The sequence below is a fragment of the Cucurbita maxima genome, unplaced genomic scaffold (genome assembly GCF_002738345.1).
Source record: "Cucurbita maxima cultivar Rimu unplaced genomic scaffold, Cmax_1.0 Cma_Scf00013, whole genome shotgun sequence".
Classification (NCBI taxonomy): Eukaryota; Viridiplantae; Streptophyta; class Magnoliopsida; order Cucurbitales; family Cucurbitaceae; genus Cucurbita; species Cucurbita maxima.
In genome coordinates this window covers 4,761,647-4,781,142 of record NW_019272029.1, presented here as the reverse complement: position 1 = coordinate 4,781,142, position 19,496 = coordinate 4,761,647, and the positions used below count along the sequence as shown (strand labels likewise).

At 34.5% G+C, this 19,496-nt stretch overlaps 3 protein-coding genes across 15 annotated transcripts in view; 1 reads left to right on the top strand and 2 right to left on the bottom strand.

Annotated features, from left to right (window-relative positions):
• Nucleotides 1-15,713: 15,713 nt before the first annotated feature.
• On the bottom strand, nt 15,714-16,094 carry LOC111488757 (polcalcin Phl p 7-like). The gene has a single exon (XM_023136693.1). The coding sequence runs from the start codon at nt 16,085-16,087 to the stop codon at nt 15,833-15,835; it is 255 nt and encodes an 84-aa protein (XP_022992461.1). The 5' UTR covers nt 16,088-16,094; the 3' UTR covers nt 15,714-15,832.
• A 1,539-nt stretch (nt 16,095-17,633) lies between these two features.
• LOC111488710 (voltage-gated hydrogen channel 1) lies at nt 17,634-18,511 on the top strand. Its single transcript, XM_023136620.1, has one exon. The coding sequence runs from the start codon at nt 17,755-17,757 to the stop codon at nt 18,427-18,429; it is 675 nt and encodes a 224-aa protein (XP_022992388.1). The 5' UTR covers nt 17,634-17,754; the 3' UTR covers nt 18,430-18,511.
• A 486-nt stretch (nt 18,512-18,997) lies between these two features.
• The window catches only part of LOC111488602 (splicing factor U2af large subunit B-like), a 7,421-nt gene continuing 6,922 nt past the window's right edge, over nt 18,998-19,496 (bottom strand). For 12 of the 13 annotated variants that reach the window (XM_023136432.1, XM_023136433.1, XM_023136435.1 and 9 more), the window contains one exon: nt 18,998-19,376. In XM_023136432.1, coding sequence (XP_022992200.1) covers nt 19,239-19,376 — 138 coding nt within the window. In that variant the 3' untranslated portion in view covers nt 18,998-19,238. The remainder of the gene's footprint in view (nt 19,377-19,496) is intronic. The other variant, XR_002719224.1, reaches the window with a different exon arrangement.

The following is a 19,496-nucleotide window of genomic DNA, read 5'->3' as shown; positions in this document are numbered from 1 at the left end:
CAAGATAATGGGAATCGGCTCAGTACAAATCAAGATGTTTGATGGGGTTATACGAAAACTCAAAGAGGTGAGGTATGTCCCTGACTTGAAGAAAAATTTGATTTCACTTGGCGTTTTGGATGCGAGTGGTTATCGCATCATTTTGGAAGGAGGGAATTTGAAAGTAGCTCGTGGAGCTTTAGTGGCAATTACAGAAACTAGAAGAGGTAGCATATACTACCTCAACGGAACCACAATAATTGGGCATGCTGCTGTGGCAAGTTCGAAAGAACAAGACTTATCGAAATTATGGCACATGCGACTCGGGCATACTGGTGAGAAGGCGCTTCAGACACTGGTGAATCAATGAGTTCTTAAGGGTGCCACAACTGGAAGAATTGATTTCTGTGAACATTGTATATTTGGTAAACAAAAAAATGTGAAGTTTGATACAGCTATACACCAAACAAAGGGCATTTTGGATTATGTTCACACTGATGTATGGGGTCCCACAAAGAATGTCTCATTGGGAGGAAAGAGGTGGTTCGTCACCTTTATTGATGACTACTCGAAGAGAGTTTGGATGTATCCCATGAGGCACAAAAACGAGGTTCTCCAAATCTTCCTAGAGTGGAAGAAAATGGTAGAGAATCAGACGGACAGGAAAATCAAAAGGATGAGATCAGACAACGGGGGAGAATATACTTATGATCCATTCCTTAAAGTATGCCGAGATGAAGGGATCGTTCAACACTTCACTGTTCCTGGTAAGCCACAACAAAATGGAGTTGCTGAGAGAATGAACCAGACATTAACAGAGAAGGTTCGATGCATATTGTCTCAAGCAGGATTGAGTAAAGCATTTTGGGCTGAGGCTCTCAGTTATGCAGTTCACTTGGTGAATCGTTTACCTGTTTCTGGAAACGGTGGGAGAACTCCGCTTGAGGTATGGTCAGGTAGTCCTGTTAGTGATTATGATAAATTGCATGTGTTTTGGTGTCCTGCTTATTATCATGTGACAGACTCAAAGCTGGATCCTAGAGCAAAAAAAGCCAAGTTTATGGGCTTTAGCAAAGGTGTGAAGGGCTATAGGTTATGGTGTCCAGAAACAAGTAAGATTGTTAATAGTCGAGATGTGACATTCGATGAGTCTGGAATGTTTTTGCAGAAAATTGAAAATAATGACGAGGCATTGAAGCAGGTGGAGAAGGTGGTGTTCTCTCCTGATGTGGTTGCTCCTACTAAAGAACCTATTGATCAGGTAAATAATAATTTTGATGTCTTAGAACAGAAAGAGCAAAGTCTTGAGGAGCAAAGCCTTGTAAATGAAAGAGTGGAGGAACCTGAGTCAATCGCCAAGAATAGACCACGAAGAGTAATTCGAAAACCTGCAAGGTTTGATGATACGATAGCATATGCTTTCTCTTTGATTGATGGAGTTCCTAACAGTTACAAAGATGCTATTCAGAGCCCGGATAGCTTACACTGGCAAGAGGCTGTGAATCAGGAGATAGCATCATTGGAGATAAATCAAACTTGGGATTTGGTACAGCTTCCAAAAGGTAAGAAGGAAATTGGTTGTAAATGGGTTTTTGCAAAAAATGAAGACCCTTTCGGTATACGTTATAAAGCTCGACTTGTGGCTGAAGGCTACGCACAAACAGAAGGTATTGATTACAATGAAATTTTCTCACCTGTGGTAAGACATTCTTCGATTCGAATATTGTTGGCTTTGGTTGCTCAATTTAATCTTGAGCTTGCACAACTCGATGTAAAAACTGCCTTTTTGCATGGAGATTTGGAAGAAGAAATATATATGGCGCAACCAGTTGGTTTTCGAGTAGTTGGACAACAACATTTAGTATGCAGATTGAAGAAATCTTTGTGTGGGCTGAAGCAATCCCCTCACCAATGGTATAAAAGGTTATATCATTTCATGGTAGAGCATATGTATACTCATAGTCAATTTGACCATTGTGTGTATTATCGATGTCTCGATGATGAATCGTTTATTTACTTGCTCTTATATGTTGATGATATGTTAATTGCTTCAAAGAGACAGGTGGAGATTGATAAACTCAAAGATGAGCTTTCTAAAACATTTGAAATGAAAGACTTAGGCAATGCAAAGAAAATACTTGGAATGGAGATAGAGCGAGATCGAAAAAAAGGTACAGTCTGGTTGACTCAGTCTCAATATCTACGCAAGGTATTGTCAAGATTTAGTTTGAATGATTCAACCAAACCCGTTAGTACTCCACTTGCTCCTCATTTCAAGGTTAGTGCTTCCATGTGTCCAAGTTCTGACGATGACAAAAGGTATATGGAGAACATTCCTTATACAAATGCTGTTGGTGCGTTGATGTATGCTATGGTGTGTACTCGACCTGATCTTTCACACGCAGTAAGCATGGTGAGTCGTTATATGCATAATCCTGGTAAAGAGCATTGGCAGGCTGTAAAATGGATTCTTAGGTACATTCTTGGCACTATTGATGTTGGTATTAAGTTTCAAAAACAAGAAATGTTTAATCTTGACAATCGTGTAGCTGGTTTTGTGGATTCTGATTATGCTGGTGATTTGGATAAGCGACGATCTACTATGGGATATTTATTTACTATGGCTGGTGGACCTGTTTGTTGGCGTTCAACATTGCAGTCTACTGTTGCATTGTCTACCACGGAAGCAGAGTATATGGCAGTAACGGAAGCTTTTAAAGAAGCTATTTGGATGCATGGTTTGATCAATGACTTGGGTATTTTGCAGGGACATATAGATGTATTTTGTGATAGCCAGAGCGCTATTTGCTTGTCAAAAAATCAAGTCTATCATGCTCGTACAAAACACATTGATGTCCGTTTTCACTTTATTCGAGAAATTATTAGCAAAGGGGATATTCATTTACTAAAAATTGGAACTGCTGATAACCCTGCTGATATGTTGACAAAGGTGATCGCTCGTGAAAAGTTCTGCCATTGTTTGGATCTCATCAACGTCGGAAGGAAGGAGTAGTGTGTTGACGTGGTAGCAACCAAATTCGCTATCAACTTGGAGATCTTATGACAAGGTGGAGATTGTTGAACACTGTCATAAGCCCTATTCTCTAGGACCAAGACCTATTCTCAAGGTCTTGCTAATATTTTTAAGCTTGTTAGTTTATCTTTAGGTTTAGCAGAAGGCTATATAATGCCATTCTTTCTGCTGTTGAAAAATCAAGTTTTTTGAGTGCAATATTGTATGTCTTGAGTGATTTTGGTGTTGTGAGTACATTTGTTCCGCTTTCGGCGCACAATAGTATGATGATGCTTGATAGTGTGTTATTGTAAATATGATGTATTCGATGGCGTTATAACTGATGATGTATGATGAGTATGATGCTTGATGTTGAACAATGTTTTCCATATTAAGTGAGATGTATGTTTTGAATGTCATGTTGCATCATGTTGAGAAATTGGCCTAGGACACAACCCTACAAAGCATCAATAATGATGTTAAGACGAATAGTTAATGTGCATATATTACTACTTGTAATAATGAGATGAAACTAGGGTTGCGTAAGACGTCTCAAAGAAGAGAAAGAAGTACACGAGCATCAGGACACTTCTTCTTTTTATGATGTTGATTTCAGATGTGTACTCTATGATAATGATAGTGATCATGTTGAGCATGACATCTAAGGGTCTGCTGACCTCCGAACATCGCTGCAAATAGCTAGCTCGATCATGATGGAAAACAGAGGAAATACATAGGGAAAGAAAATGGAAGATTTGGAGATGCTTAAACTATTTTTTTAATTGTATATGTGATTCAAGCACGAGAATAATATTGATAATTTTTTTTTCCCAACAAAACTTATTTTTAAGAATAAGAATGATAGAGGATATGTCATGGTAAAAGAATTGAATTTTGAAATATCATATGATAATAAAGTAGAGAATACTGTAACATAAAATAAATCCATCAAATTCTTTCGTATAACAATAGTTATATCTTCCATAAAATAGTAGTAATAGAATTTTCATTAAGAAAAATTTGTATGATGACACGTGTCCCGTGGTTCTACACGTGTCATATGCTTGATATGTGTGAAATGTTTATGAAATGATGTGATGCATTTGACAATATGTTTGAAATATGATATGTGAATGATGTGATATATGTTATTGTACGATGCGTTTGACGATATGATTGAAATACGATACGTGAATGATATGATGCATATCATAATATGATTTATGTTATGGTACGAAATGTTTGACGATATGATGCATATTGTAATATGTTTTATGATATGATACATTTACCGTATGACATGGTATGTTGGGAGACACAATATGCTTATGATATGATACATGTAACATGATAAGATATATGATATGCATGACATTCAATAAGATGTTTTGACATGATACACAACCCAGAAATTACATGAAAAGTCATGATAATGATTTATATGAAGGAAAGCGCTAAAGAGGTTGTCATACATGATAATGAATAAGGAAAAAAAAAAAAAAAAAATTAGGACCTCATGCATCATTGTGTGTACATGCATTGGAGAATATCCCATTTTTATGTTAGTACATACGTGTACATTACGATGCAGGATAATGACCATTATGGTAATCATAATCCTGCGACGGCTAGGCATGAAAATGATCATGATGTTTATCATATGTTGCAACAATCAGGTAAAAAAACGATCATTATGTTTATCCTAATGTTGTCATGGTCGTTATTCATAAACAGGTGTCCAACATCAACAGCTCCAGAGAATGCTCGTCCAACAAGAAAGGGGCCTAGGAGATGTGTGAACCAACTGGGGGTCCATACTCGCACGTGTGGATTGTGTGTAGAACAGTAAATACATGTCCATTTAGCCAGTTTTAGGATAACTGCCTAAGGAATATAGACTAATATGATAGGTCCTACTCATGATTGTGTGTGTTTGCATCTAACTCCAATAGTGGGGTCACTTACCGAGTATTTCTTAAAATACTCAAGCCACGTGCTAGTTCTATTTCAGATAAAGGAAAAACATCCTTGTACGATTGAAGACAACATCACCTCGAGACCATGACACATGCATAAGGTAGATACATTTATTTTCCTAGTCTTAGGCTAGAATATGATGTTTTTAATTTAAATATTTATTTATTTAATTTAATTTTTCTATGTGTCGTTTTAAATATGTTTTCGAACACGTAAGTCCATGACTGTGTTTTAAGATGAAATTTATGTTTTACGAAGAAGTTTAAATGAAGTATTTCTGCATTCAAAGTTCATGATATGTATACTGTAGCGACTTTAGATGTCTGAAGATCAGGATGGTGCAATGGAAGCGGGGTGGCCCTCAAAGATGGAAGTATTACCAGGCTTGGACAACATTGAATAAATTCTTCCACAGGAGACGGGAAACAAACTATACACATTTGCTTAAGTACTAATGTGTCTGAAGATCTAAGTGACACTAATGTTGGTGAGCAAGAAGTGACTCAACCATGCAAACCTAGTGAAAAAGAAATGACACCTCAACAACTTAAAGAGGTCGGGAAGAATCCAAAAGCTAAATCTAAATGATGTAAATACAACTATTATAGAAGACAAAATTAAAGAGTCATAGAAGTATGAAGAAGCATCACAAAATAAGACTGGGCAGCAATCAATGGAGGAAAAAATTATAGTCTTTAAGTAAAATCAAACTTAGGAACTAGTGCCAAGACTAGAAGATGTCAAATCCATCGTTTGCATGTGGATTTACAAAATAAAGAGTAACCCGAATGGAACAATCGTGAGATACAAGGCTCGGACTATAGCTCCAAGGTTCTCTCAACAATATGGACTAGACTATGATGAAACTTTTAGTCTAGTGGCGAAGATCACTATCGTACAGGTTTCTCCAACACTTGCGATAAATAAAGATGGTAAATTATGGCAGATGGATATGAAAAATATTTTTTTGCATGGAGAGTTGGACCAGAAATCTACATCAACCAACCAAATGGATTCGAAAATGAAGTTGGAGTCATTAGTTAGTACATGCAAAGTCTGAAGAAGCCTCATTTGGATGCAGCTCGACAAATCTTGAGGTATGTCAAAGGTACAATCGACTATGGTCTTTTGTACAAAAGAAGCGAAGACAACAAGCTACCTAGATGCCGTGATGCTGACTATATAGGGTATCACGATACCAAAAAATCAAACACTGGGTATGTGTTCAAGCTCGGTTCGAGAACAATTTCTTGATGTAACAAAAGACAACCAGTATCATTGTCAACTAGAGAAACGAAGTACAAAACAGCCACGGGAGCAGCTTAGAAAAGTACATGGCTGAAACTCTTGATGGAAGATTGACTCCAAAAAATTGACTATCCAATACCACTTCATTGCAACAACCAATTTGAGGTTCACCTAGCAGAAAATCTAGTGTTTCATGCTTGAACAAAGCATGTGGAGGTGACTACCATGTCATTAGACAGAAAGTCCGGAAGAAAGAAATCGAGATACAGTAGATCAAGACAGAAGATCAAGTGATAGACTTGTTTACAAAATGGCTAACATGGGAGTTTTTGCTATTAGCTCAACATGGTGCAGCAAATGAGGACGTGATGAGGGGAGTGTTACAAAGTCATCACTAGTATACAGAGTCAAACCTAATAATTATGAGTCCATTATATATTTTTAGAAAAATGTTTTAGGTATTTTATAATAAATATAGTTAGACATTTTAGGAAAAAAATTTAGATAAAAGATTTAGACTTCTACCTAATAAATTGTCTAGCCTCTCCTATAAAATCCATGTTAATAAAAAGTAAGTGTTTTCCACAAAAAGTTGTGTTCAATAAGGCATTCTTACGATTTAAGGGTGTTACACTTCCCAACCAGCAATTAACACTAATCAAAATTCAATGCATATTAATATTGAACTCAACCCACACCACTCTAGTTAAAAATACCCAAAATTTACCCTATACTAGACAACGATGAAGTAAAATCATCAAAACTAAGGATGAACGTGAGGAAGAACAATCCTAGGTTGAAGATCCAATCAAATCGAAGCTTGTGCCAAAATGATAAGGATTAAAGTGTTTCAAATGTTCCAACAAGATCTTCTATTAATGATTCAAAGTCAAGAAGATTCAACAAGCATTTATTCTTCATAAAAAAAATTTAGACAGGCTCGGTTCAACCATTATTTTATATGTTACAAGCTGATTCAATTGAAGAATGACCATTTGGAGCTTCAAAAGTGAATATTTGGACGTTTGAAGTAGCGGAGATGAAGTTACTATAAATTGCACTTGATTGATAAGTTGTTAGAAAAAATTATTTATTATTTTTTAATTTCATAATTCTGGTAACCGCAAACTCGAGGAAAGTTATTTGTCAAATTCACTCCTTCTTTCTTGTGAAGATTTAAAAGGACTTGAATGGCCTAACTTCTCTATTGAACATTTAAGAAATTGAATGTTTATAAGAGACTATAAATATTACAAATTATTATGTAATAGGCTTATTTTGATTAATCAAAATTTAGCTTTCAAATTGAGACTCCACCCTTATAAATTTGAGCATTATTTTTTTATATTTTTAAGTTTCGTACCGATTGCATTTGAGCCATTCAATCAAGCCTTGATCAAGTTCGATTGTGAAGTGACTCAATTTAGAACAAGGTTTCAAGTTTTGCTTATAAATCTTTGATTTTTTTTAAGAGGCAATCTAATTCGAGTCTTATCTCTTGTTTGATCAAGTTCGATTGTGGAGTGACTCAATTTAGAACAAGGTTTCAAATCTTGCTTCTAAATCTTTAATCTTGAGAGGCAATCTAATTCTAGTCTTATCTCTTGTTTGATCTGAATTTTGTATAAGTAGGTGTTAAGTTTTTTGATTAAAGGGTTTTGGCTTCGACAAACAAAAGTTTGGAAAGTTGGATGCCTTACCAATTTGGTATTAGAGCCTAAGTTACATCTTAGTTTGGAAAGTTGGATGCCTTATCAATTTGGTATTAGAACTAAGTTGCATCTTTGTAGCATACTTTAGAATTGATTTTATCTTTCATTTATGCTATTGTTTATCTTTTCTTCGAGTGTCCATTTCTTTTCTTACTGCCATTTTCACCATTCTTGGTATCTTTTGACTTTGTTCTCATTTTCTTCTTGGATCTTGAAAAAAAAAATCCTTACCATATATGTTCTTAAGATTGTGGTTATAAACGGTCCTTATCATTTATTTTAGACCATTTGCATGTTAATTTGAAAATCAAATAAACTTCAATTCACATTTTGCTTAAACCGTCTAAATCGGTAACTCTTGGGTTTAGTTTTTTTGTTTCCTAATTCAAGTTCGAAAATAACTTCTGAATTTGCTCAAATTCCGGGAAAAGGAAAGTTAGATCATTCTCTTAGTCAAAACCTTAACCCTTTCTTTTTTAAATTCATTTTTAGTGTGCAATTCTATAAAATATATATATATGTGTGTGTCCCTTGTTTGTTTGATTTTTTTTTTGCTGTTACTTCTTAATTATCTTGTCTTGATTGCCTTGAATAGCTCGCTACTATAAAAATTGATTTATCCATATATTAGTCTACCTTGATCATAATTAGTCACTTTCTCAAATAACCTACATTTGTATGAATAAACACGAGTGTTCCTAAGTTTAAAATCAGTGAGTTGAGTGTGTGAGATCCTAAGCATATTTAACTACTGTTTGTACAATCATGAACCAAGACGAGGGAAATGGAGGGGAGATCAATGAGCTAGTTGAAGTTGTCTAGAAGAATGAGGAGGAATCGGAAGATGGTAGTCATTTGACACTTATTACAATAAGACTTCTTAAAACTCAAGTTACGGAGAATGATGTTGATGATCAAAGAGATAACCTGTTTCACACACAGTGTTTTGTCAAGGCGATTCCTTGTAGTCTCGTCCTTGATAGTGAAAGTTGCAGCAATGTACTAAGTATCATGTTGATCAAAAGGTTGTAAATTCCAACCCAACACCATCCTAAACCTTACAAACTTCAATGAGTAAATGATAGTGAAACAATGAAGGTAGTTTCCTAAGCTTTAATATCTTTTACTTTGGAAAAATATGAAGATGAATCTTTTGTGATGTGTTACCAATGCATGCTGGAGACATATTGCTTGGTCGACTTGAGAATTTCATAGGAAAGCCATTTATGATAGTTATTTGAATATGTATTCTTTTATAAAAGATGGTAGAAAAAACCACTATTGTACTTTGAGTTCTATAGATGTATTTGCTGATCAATTAAAGTTGGAGAATAAAAAAAAAAAAAAAAAAAGTCTTTGAGGAAGAAGAGTTGTTTGGCTAGATTTAGAGAGGTGATAAGGACAGTGTTTTCACAAAAACTATATCGGTACTCATGTACAAGGAAGGATATTTGATCTCTAACAATAACAACTTGTCTTTTGTCTCGGTAAAGGTTAGTTTTTGTTAAAATAAGCTTAATGTTAACTTTCCATTTGTTAGGAAAGTTAATTTGAAAAAAATGAGGTGAAAGAAAAAGCCGAGAGCTTTTAAGGGAATGATGGTAGATTTTAGTTCCTTTTAATAGATTTTCGTAATCATTTGTAATTTCTATTAACTAGCCTCTACCAAAAGAATTATTCGTAACCCTTCCCTTTTATTACCCTTCAAGTCTACTTGCAATGAAACTAAAGTATTAAAGAGAATTTCAGTACTCCCTCTTTTCTCCCGAATAAGAGAACAATTATGTATGTAAAGTAGCTAATTAAACACACATGTAAATCATTAACAACAACTCTTTAATAAACTAAAATCATACGGTCAACATACTTAAACTATATAAAACTCTCTTGCCTCCCTTATAAAGTTTAGCTCTCCATACAAACTGAATTAAACAGAGGAATCCACATCTCAATCAAGTAAAATTGATAGAATAAGAAAAGAGAATAAGGAAATAGATAGTTATCTCACTTTGTTGTTTTCTTTAATGGAAGTTCCCTTTCCTTGAGCTCTCATGTCCACCTCTTTGCCCTAACCAATCCTTGTTGGTCTCCTTTTCCTTTTGTTGTCAACACTGTTAGATTAGGGTTTTCTTCTTCTTCTCTGGATTCACAACAGTTCTCAGTAGTGGAGGCTGTTGCTGTCTAATCCGATTTTTCTCCAAAAGTGTGGCTCCTTCCTATTTTAGGTATCCTTTTCCTTTCATAATGTTTGTTTCTTCTCATTTAGGGTTGAGAAAGGATAAAATCATCCACCTAGTAGGATGTTTCTAATTTGGAAGTCAATGATCCACGTGGACTACTGATGTGGATTAAAATTTCCAGGTCATCCTCGAAAAGTTTGCTTTTCAGATTGCTTCAGCTTAAGGTCAGCAATTTATTTCCAGATTTGCAAGCAGTGTTGTTTTCAGATTTGCTACAGCATCATGGTTCAACATAAATGTTCTCGAATTTTACCGAATAACTCCATTAAGTGTACAATTAAGCTCGATTTATGCAAATTGATTTTCTTTTCATATTAAACCACAATTGACTATTTCATGTATACTAATTAGAATAAATGAAGCAATTAATGAGAAAATTGTGAGTATAAGTGTAAAATTAATTGCAAAAAGACTTTATATAACTCTACTTTTGGAGAGTTTTCATTCGGCATCTTTTCTTGTAAAAAAAGTTGTGGATAAATATTATGTATTTCATGAATTTTTATTTAAGAAAAAGTAAGTTTTGTATTCCTAAATGCTCTATAAGAGATTTGCTGGTAAAAGAACACATGTTAGTAGCATCATGGGACATTTTGGAATTAATATAACTTATAATATGTTGTATGAACACTTCTTTTGACCGAAGTTAGTGGATATGGTATGATACTAAAATGAGAAAAACAACTTTTTAGATCGAGTTAACGATCCTGTCTCAAAGGGGAAAACAGTTCCTAAGTTAACACCCATGGAATTTGACTGCAAAATGGCTCGGAAGCGAAAGTGCATAAGTTTCGTATTTTAAACCAACATATGTGTATGATTCATCAAACTTGAGCATTCCTTACAGATTCGTTGAAAAAGATCGAAAGAAACTTAGATTATTCACATAATTATTTAGATGCCTCCATGAGGGTCTTCTCGATAGGGTTGAGGTTGTGTGGTCTTATCGACACGAGTGAATGTTTTTTTTTCTTCCATATGTTAAGCTTAGGATAATCTTTAGTGGATATGGTATGATACTAAAACGAGAAAACAACTTTTCAAATCGAGTTAACTACCCTATCTCAAAGGGGAAAAAAGTTCCTATGTGTTGGAATTTGACTCCAAAATGGTCCGTAAGCGAAAGTGCATAAGTTTCGTATTTTAACCCAACATATGTGTATGATTCATTAAACTTGAACATTTCTTACCGATTCGTTGAAAAAGATAGAAAGAAACTTGGGTTATTCACAAAATGATTTAAGTGCCTCCACGAGGGTCTTCTCGACAGGGTTGAGGTTGTGAGGACTTCTCGACACGAGTAAATATTTTTTTCTCCAATATTTTAAGCTTGGACAATCTTTAGTGGATATGATATGATACTAAAACGAGAAAATAACTTTTCAGATCGAGTTAACGACCCTGTCTCAAAGGGGAAAAGAGTTCCTATGTTAACACCCATGGAATTTGACTACAAAATGGCTCGAAAGCGAAGGTGCATAAGTTTCGTATTTTAACGCAACATATGTGTAAGATTCATCAAACTTGAGCATTCCTTAATGATTCGTTGAAAAAAATTGAAAGAAACAAAGGTTTTTCACATAATGATTTAAGTGCCTCCATGAGGGTCTTCTCGACTGAGTTGAGGTTGTGAGGTCTTATCGACAATAGTAAATATTTTTTTTCTTTCATACTCTAAGCTTAGGATAATCTTTAGTGGATATGGTATGATACTAAAACGAGAAAACAACTTTTCAGATCGAGTTGACAACCCTGTCTCAAAGGGGGGAAAAGTTCCTATCTTAACACCGATGGAATTTGACTCCAAAATGTCCCGGAAGCTAAATTGCATAAGTTTCATATTTTAACCTAACATATGTGTAAGATTCATCAAACTTGAGCGTTCCTTACCAATTTGTTGAAAAAGATCTAAAGAAACAAAGGTTTTTCACATAATGATTTAAGTGCCTCCATGAGAGTCTTCTCAATTGGATTGAGGTTGTGAGGTCTTATCGACACGCGTAAAAAAAAAAAAAATCTTCCATATTTTAAGCTTAGGACAATCTTTAGTGGATATGGTATGATACTAAAACGAGAAAATAACTTTTCAGTTTTAGTTAACGACCTTGTCTCAAAGGGGAAAAAAGTTCATATGTTAACACTCATGGAATTTGACTCCAAAATGACCCAGAAGCAAAAGTGCATAAGTTTTGTATTTTAACCAAACATATGAGTAAGATTCATCAAACTCGAGTGTTCCTTAGCGATTCGTTGAAAAAGATCGAAAGAAACAAAGGGTTTTCACAATTATTTAAGTGCCTCCATGAGGGTCTTCTCGATTGGGTTGAGGTTGTGAGGTCTTATCGACACGAGTAAATATTTTTTTTTCCCATATTTTAAGCTTAGGACAATTTTCAGTGGATATGGTATGATACTAAAACGAGAAAATAGATTTTCAGATCGAGTTAACGACCTTGTCTCAAAGGGGAAAAAAGTTCTTATGTTAACACCTATGAAATTTGAATCCAAAATGGCCCGAAAGCGAGAGTGCATAAGTTTTGTATTTTTAACCAGCATGTGTAAGATTTATCAAACATGAGTGTTCCTTACAAATTCGTTGAAAAAGATCGAAAGAAACTTAGGTTATTCACATAATATTTTAAATGCCTCCATGAGGGTCTTCTGACAGGGGTGAGGTTGTGAGGTCATATCGACACGAGTAAATACTTTTTTCTCCAATATTTTAAACTTAGGACAATCTTTAGTTAATATGCATGATATTAAAACGAGAAAACAACTTTTCAAATTACAAGTTTTGTAGCCTATGTTTTATATGCAAAAGAGCTAAATCTGGATTACAACCAAATGATTGGTATACTCTTCTAGATGTACCTAATGAACATTTGACTAATCTACGAATTTTGTTTTTGATTGAGCATACTAAAAAATGGTAAAGATTATTTTTGTTGTGGTAGAAAGATTAGGTAAAATGACTCATTTTATTGCATGCAACAACACCGATGATGCAAAATATGTTGCTGACTTATTCGGTAAGGAAGTAGTAAGATTACATGAAGTCCTTAAAATAATTGTTTGTTACAAGAATGCTAAATTTTTAAGTCACTTTGGAAAGTATTGTGGGTAAATTGGGTACGAAATTATTGTTTTCAACTAAATGTCATCCTCGGACTAAAATTGGAGTGGTTAAAGGTTAATAGAACATAGAATTGGGCTATTATTTTTAAGAATATTAAGTCTAGGGACGAATGTTTGGCATTTGTAGAGTTGACATATAATAAAGCAATTCAGAGTACCAATCATTGTTCTCTTTTGAAGTTGTTTATGGATTTAATCCACTTACCACTTTTGATTTGCTTCCTATTTCTTCTAATATTTATGTAACTGAAGCAATCACAAGTAAGACAGATTTGATCAAAACATTGCACAAAGAGGTGAAGAGGATAATTGAGAAACAAAATTTTAAAGTTGATTCAAGAATTAACAAATGACGGAAGGAAATTACTTTTCAACCCGATGACTGGGTTTGGATATATTTTCGCAATTAGCGATTCTCATCTTAAAGGAAGACAAAATTATATCCAAGAGGAGATACCCTTATCAAGTTCTTGGAAGAATTAATAACCATGCATATAAAATTGATCTTTCCAGACAATTTTTAGTACATTGTTACTAACTTTAGTCCTTTTGATGTAGGTGATGATTTTTTTTTATTCGAAGACGAATCCTTTTGAAGAGGGGGAAGATGATAAGAATCACGGTGTTCCAAATGTTTCACAATATGAAATGCACAACGGAAACTATAGAGTTTGTTATAAACTCTTGATTTAAACATATTCTATACCTACTAATTCCCTTACGATACTTAAATTCTATCTAAAAGAAAGTAAAGTAAAGTATGAATGAGTATATAAATAGAGTGAGTAGCTCGCTTAAAACTTAAATAGTCTTATTATATAGTATCAACCTACATACCTTAGGCCTAACTATAAATCATCGATAAAGATAACTTAGGACAAAGAATCTTATGACAAGTCTTTTATTCAATACTAATCTCATGTATATCTCTTAGGATGCTCGAGACTCAGGATAACATAGCTAGCCCTCTATTAATTCCTATAGTCACTCAAACTTGTTTAGCTCCGCTCCTCTTTTTTTTTTTTTTTTCCCCTTTAAGCTCATCATTCATAACTTATAAGAGAACTATGAAGGACCATCTAGCTAGTCACGATCAAAGATAAACCTCTACTTGTGTAATAATCTCGTGGCAGATACATAGGGTCAAGTAACTACGATAGATCACAAAATCCTTTGTCCTCTAGTCATCCAACTCCTCGTACAAGTTTGATACACATTAGAGTTCTTTTCTACTAAGTATTTTCATGACTCAACTCTATGAATCTTAATTGTCACTTTAGCCCAACCAATTTTAGAACCGTCAATATAACCTACTAAAAAATCTTGCTTGTGTCTAAATATGGTATAAGTAGATCCTAACCTTTCTTACTATAAACATTTAAGTTTTGTTGGACCACTTATAGCTAAATTCTAGTTTTGGAAGCTCATAAATAACTTTTAGCTTAACGGGCTTCTTCTTTCGATCTATTCATTCTGATTGATCGGCTCTCTAGAGTATAGTAAACATTGAACCCTTTGCATTTATTCATTCTTATTGATCGGCTCTCTAGAGTATGGTAAACATTGAACCCTTTGCAATGCCTACTCATACCCGAGCACCATAAACCTATGTCATAGACTTGCCTAGACTAGCGTTTGAGTTTTACTAATTTGTCTTTGCTTTTCTACTTTTCAATAATTGGCCCTAATGAGGCTCTTACTCAGCTTACTTATGTTAACTAGGTTGAAATGTTGTTAAGTTGAGGGACAATATAGATAGTTGTGTTATGATCTTATTACCATCTTTGATCTTCATCATAATTAACACATATTATATAACAAGCAGCTCAAATTCCTCTTCTGATTTTTTTAAAATTTAATTAAAAACATATGAAATTACAAAAATGCCCCTTTTCTTATGTTTTTTTTTTTCTCTTCTCATTTCTCTTTTTTCCTTCTTTTTAATTCCTTCCTGGTGAAAGTTATTCGACTATGACAAATAATCCTCTGATATCTCCTCCATAAACAAAAATTAGGATGGCCGAGACAATTAGGAGAAGATATTAATATTTAAAACGTACCCAAATTGAATCTCTAAAGTAGAAGAGATTTACCAACATTGATCGACAGTTAGTGATGTAGAAGACGATAATCAATGTGAGGGTGCGATGAAACAAGACACGTTCATATATTTATCCACCGAAAAAGAACGAGCATGGTGATCATGGTCTATTGTGTTAAATTATAGGATTAAAAGGACCAAAATTTAATGAATTAAATATAAATAATGAAAGATGATAGTTTTTTTTTTTTTTTTTTTTTATAAATAAAAACTGATAAAGTAATTGTGTATTGTGTTAAAATTAAAAAATTATTGAAAATATGAAAAAGAAATATAAAGAATACATGATGGAATGGTTTGGTTACAAAATTGATAAGAATTCCCAAATGATTGGAATTGGAATTGGAAATAATAATAATAATAATAATAATAATAATAATAATAATAATAATAATAAAGAAAGAAAGAAATAAAGAGAGAAAGAAAGCTACAGCCTTTTGCAGACCTCCTTCATCAAATCGGGATTAGCCCTCTGAAACTCGAACAGTTCATCGAGGGAAATGAAGCCGTTGCCGTCCTTGTCGATCTCCGACATACGGCGCCGGACCTCCTCCGGCGAGGAGGAGCCGAGTGCGTGGAGAGCGTTCTCCAACTCCGACAGCGAGATCTTGCCGTCCCCGTTGCAGTCGAAGCGGTTGAAGATTCGCTCGCATTCTGCCCTGATTGCCTCCGACTCCGCCATTTTTTGGATTGGGATTTTCTGGTGTTCTTTTGTTTTGTTTTCTTTTATTTTTATTTTGTTTCATAATGGAATGGCCTTTGGAATCGGGGCTTACAACACGTATACATTGGGCCCTAAAATTATGCAAATCTTTCCTCTCTAACCATATCAAACTAAGACACTTTCCACCCAAAATAGTTCGAGTTTAGAAATGAGTTTTCTCCTCTTCCATTTTGATTAAACTATTCAAAAACTTTTTTTTTAAGTTGGTTCTTTATTTGTTTTGGGATCCTTGAATATTTTAGATCTAAAGGTCTTGTTTTTCAATAAGGATGTTAACCAAATTTCCAAAAGTTTCATATTAGGACGGTACATGAAAAAGAAAGTAAAACCCAAGGAATAGTCACAAAATTAGGTCCTACCAAAATCATGTTGCATGTGATTTTATTTTCAGACCCCAACAAACCATGGTCCCATCCCTTGAGCAGTGCCCGAGGCCACAAATTATTGATGGAGAAGATGGAGATGATAACAATGACGATTTTTATAATGCTAGTACTCTATTCCACTATGTCTCCGTTTGTTACTTCAACTGGGTCTTCGAATGTTATGTCTAAGAAGGTGAAAGCCCGGAGGCTTTTGGTGAATCACTTTAATGATCTTAATTTCAAGCCCCCTCGTTTGCTCCATGTCTATTCTCGTTGCCGGAACAAACCCCGCCTCTCGTTTGTCAGTTCCTCGGTTTATGGCTCTTTGGATGAGAAGCTCCAATTAGGCTCGAAAACTATTATAAAATCTAAAGCTCATTAGATATGAGAATATTTGCTCAAACCACTCCAGCTAAATGGTGTTGATAGTTTTCTATTTATAATCATTTACAAAATAGAGAAATGCAATGGAAAGAACTTACCCATGATTATGATTATAGGTTCTGTTTATGTTGGGTGCTTATATCTTATTGATGAACAACTAGCATGTTATTGCGGGTTCTTTACGTGTCGGGGTGTAGTCAATGATACGGAAGAAGGACGAGTTTCAAAGCTACATGTATTTCAAACATATTTAGTAGATTGGAGAGGGGAACTAACCGTTTCAAATTTAAAATATTAGGTGATTATAGGAATGCTTATTCTTAGTCTGGTTGAGAGATGGGTCCATTGGCCTTGGTTTTGTAGATTTGGAATTAGTTAGGCTTTTAGTTATTTGTTTCGACATATTTTGATCGTAGCCAATTTCCAACATAAAATTCTTCGTTTTCATTGTTGAGGATTGTTGGAAGAGAGTCTCACCTTAACTAATTTAAGGAATGATACTGGTCTTTTTGGAATAAACTCAAAGTGGAAAATATCACATCATTAGAGAGTCGTGGTTCCTACCATTCTCTCTAACATTCACTCGGATACAATGTCTCGGATACAATGTTTTCGTTAGTAGGATCGAGGGAAGATGAAGGGATGATCTTAACTAAAAACAATAATAATAAGAAGAAAATAATTAAGAACGTAAAAGGTAGCGTGCTTTTGTGTAAACAATATGCTTTAAGCATTAATTTACCTTTCACCACGCATCTTCTGAAGCAGCCCACATCGCCTAACGTGACCTCCACACCATGTCAACCACTTGCTCTTCCATATAATTTTCATATTAAACCCTCCATTCATATCACATCTCAACCTCATTCACCCTCCATGGCTGATCTCTCAAGCTCACCAACTCCGCCGGAACCCCCCGCCGCGGCCGCCGCCTCCATCCAAGCCTTAGAATTGTCTATTCAAAATGTTATGAAACTCAACCAAAGACGTATAAAATGGCATACTCTCTTTGCCACCCCAATTCCAAACACCTCCAACCCATTATCCTCATGGAGATCCCATTTGATCACCTTCCTTGAATCCACACCTTCTCATCTCATCACCATTGTTCTCCTCTTAATGGACCTTATCGTTACTGTCCTCGAACTCTCATCTTCGTTAATATCATGTAATTCGCCTGTTAGTCACAAGAGAGAAGAAGAAGTTATGGGTTTTCATTGGGTGAGCATTGCCATATTGAGCTTGCTCTCAACGAAGACCGTGGCTCTGGTGGTCGGCCTTGGCCTCTCGTTCTTCAGGCAGCCTGGTTGCGTCGTGGATGGCGTGGTTGTGGCTGTGGCGTTGGGTTTGGAGGTGGCTGCAAAGAGGAGAGGCGGTGGAGTTATAATGGTGGGGAGTTTGTGGAGGATTGTGAGGGTGGTGGAGAGTGCTTTTGAGCTAAGTGATGATGCCATTGAAGCAAAGATTGAAGGAATAGTTTGGGAGTTAGAGGGAATGAAAGAAGAAATAAGAAGAGAGAAAGAGAAGGATGAGGTGATAGATTTAGTATAAATCTTAGTAACCTTAAAGTTTGGTTTTTGATTTTATCATATTTTTGTTTGTAAATTATATATTTTGTAATTTATGGTTGGAAAAGGTTAGAATTTATACCAACTTTTATAGGTTACTATTAATTGAAACTCTCAACTTTTATTAGTGAATGATTCATACCAATTATATAACAATTTTATTTTTAGTGTATGACCATACAAAATTATTATATTTTCAAGTCTGTCCCCAAGAATTCCAATTCAAATTATGCTTAAACATCAACATCATAAACCAACATGTTTATTGAAAGTTTTAGTATTATCGTTAAACCAACATGTTTATTGAAGACTACAGAGATCCTACCTAAATACGAACCTATTTTGTATTATCTACTTGTGTTCTATTTTGAAACTAGACTTTAATGATAACATCTATTCTTTTAACAAGTTTTAAAAATATAAAATACGTTTATGAAATTAATTCGTGTCAGTAGCTGTGAATTGAGCTTCCCTGAGTGGTTTGTTGCATGGAAAATTGTTATTTCAAACTCTGCTTGCAAAAGGGAAGAAACAATTAAACAAAATAATAGTACACAGAAGATTCAAGAAAGTCCATTAAAAGTATAGTAATAAAGAAGAATAAGGTTGAGATTAGGCTATCCATCCATTACTATTTAAAATGACAGAGACTGTGACTATCTAAAATCTAGATCGCTGACATTACTTACTTGCCTGTTCACAAACTTACCTTACCTTACCACATTTAAGAACAAAGGTAAATATTTTCTATTTTTTTTACCAATAACTGTGTTTGTAAGTAAAAACTGAAGTTTAGGCATCATACTCCCCTTGGGCAAACTTGTTCTCTGGATAGAATACAGCTATCACTTGGTTCCCTCCAAATTTTCTTCCATTCAAACCAGATCGAGCTTTCGTTGCGCTCTCGATGTCTGCGTACTCTAAAAACACCTGGTATACAAAAAAAAAAAAAAAAAAAAAAAAAAAAAAAAAAAAAAAAAAAAAAAAAAAAAAAAAAAAAAAAAAAAAAAAAAAAAAAAAAAAAAAAAAAAAAAAAAAAAAAAAAAAAAA

Bases quoted from the DNA above. Each gene is read 5' to 3' on its own strand.
- LOC111488757 (XM_023136693.1), bottom strand. From the start codon at position 16,087: ATGGCGGAGTCGGAGGCAATCAGGGCAGAATGCGAGCGAATCTTCAAC.
- LOC111488710 (XM_023136620.1), top strand. From the start codon at position 17,755: ATGGCTGATCTCTCAAGCTCACCAACTCCGCCGGAACCCCCCGCCGCG.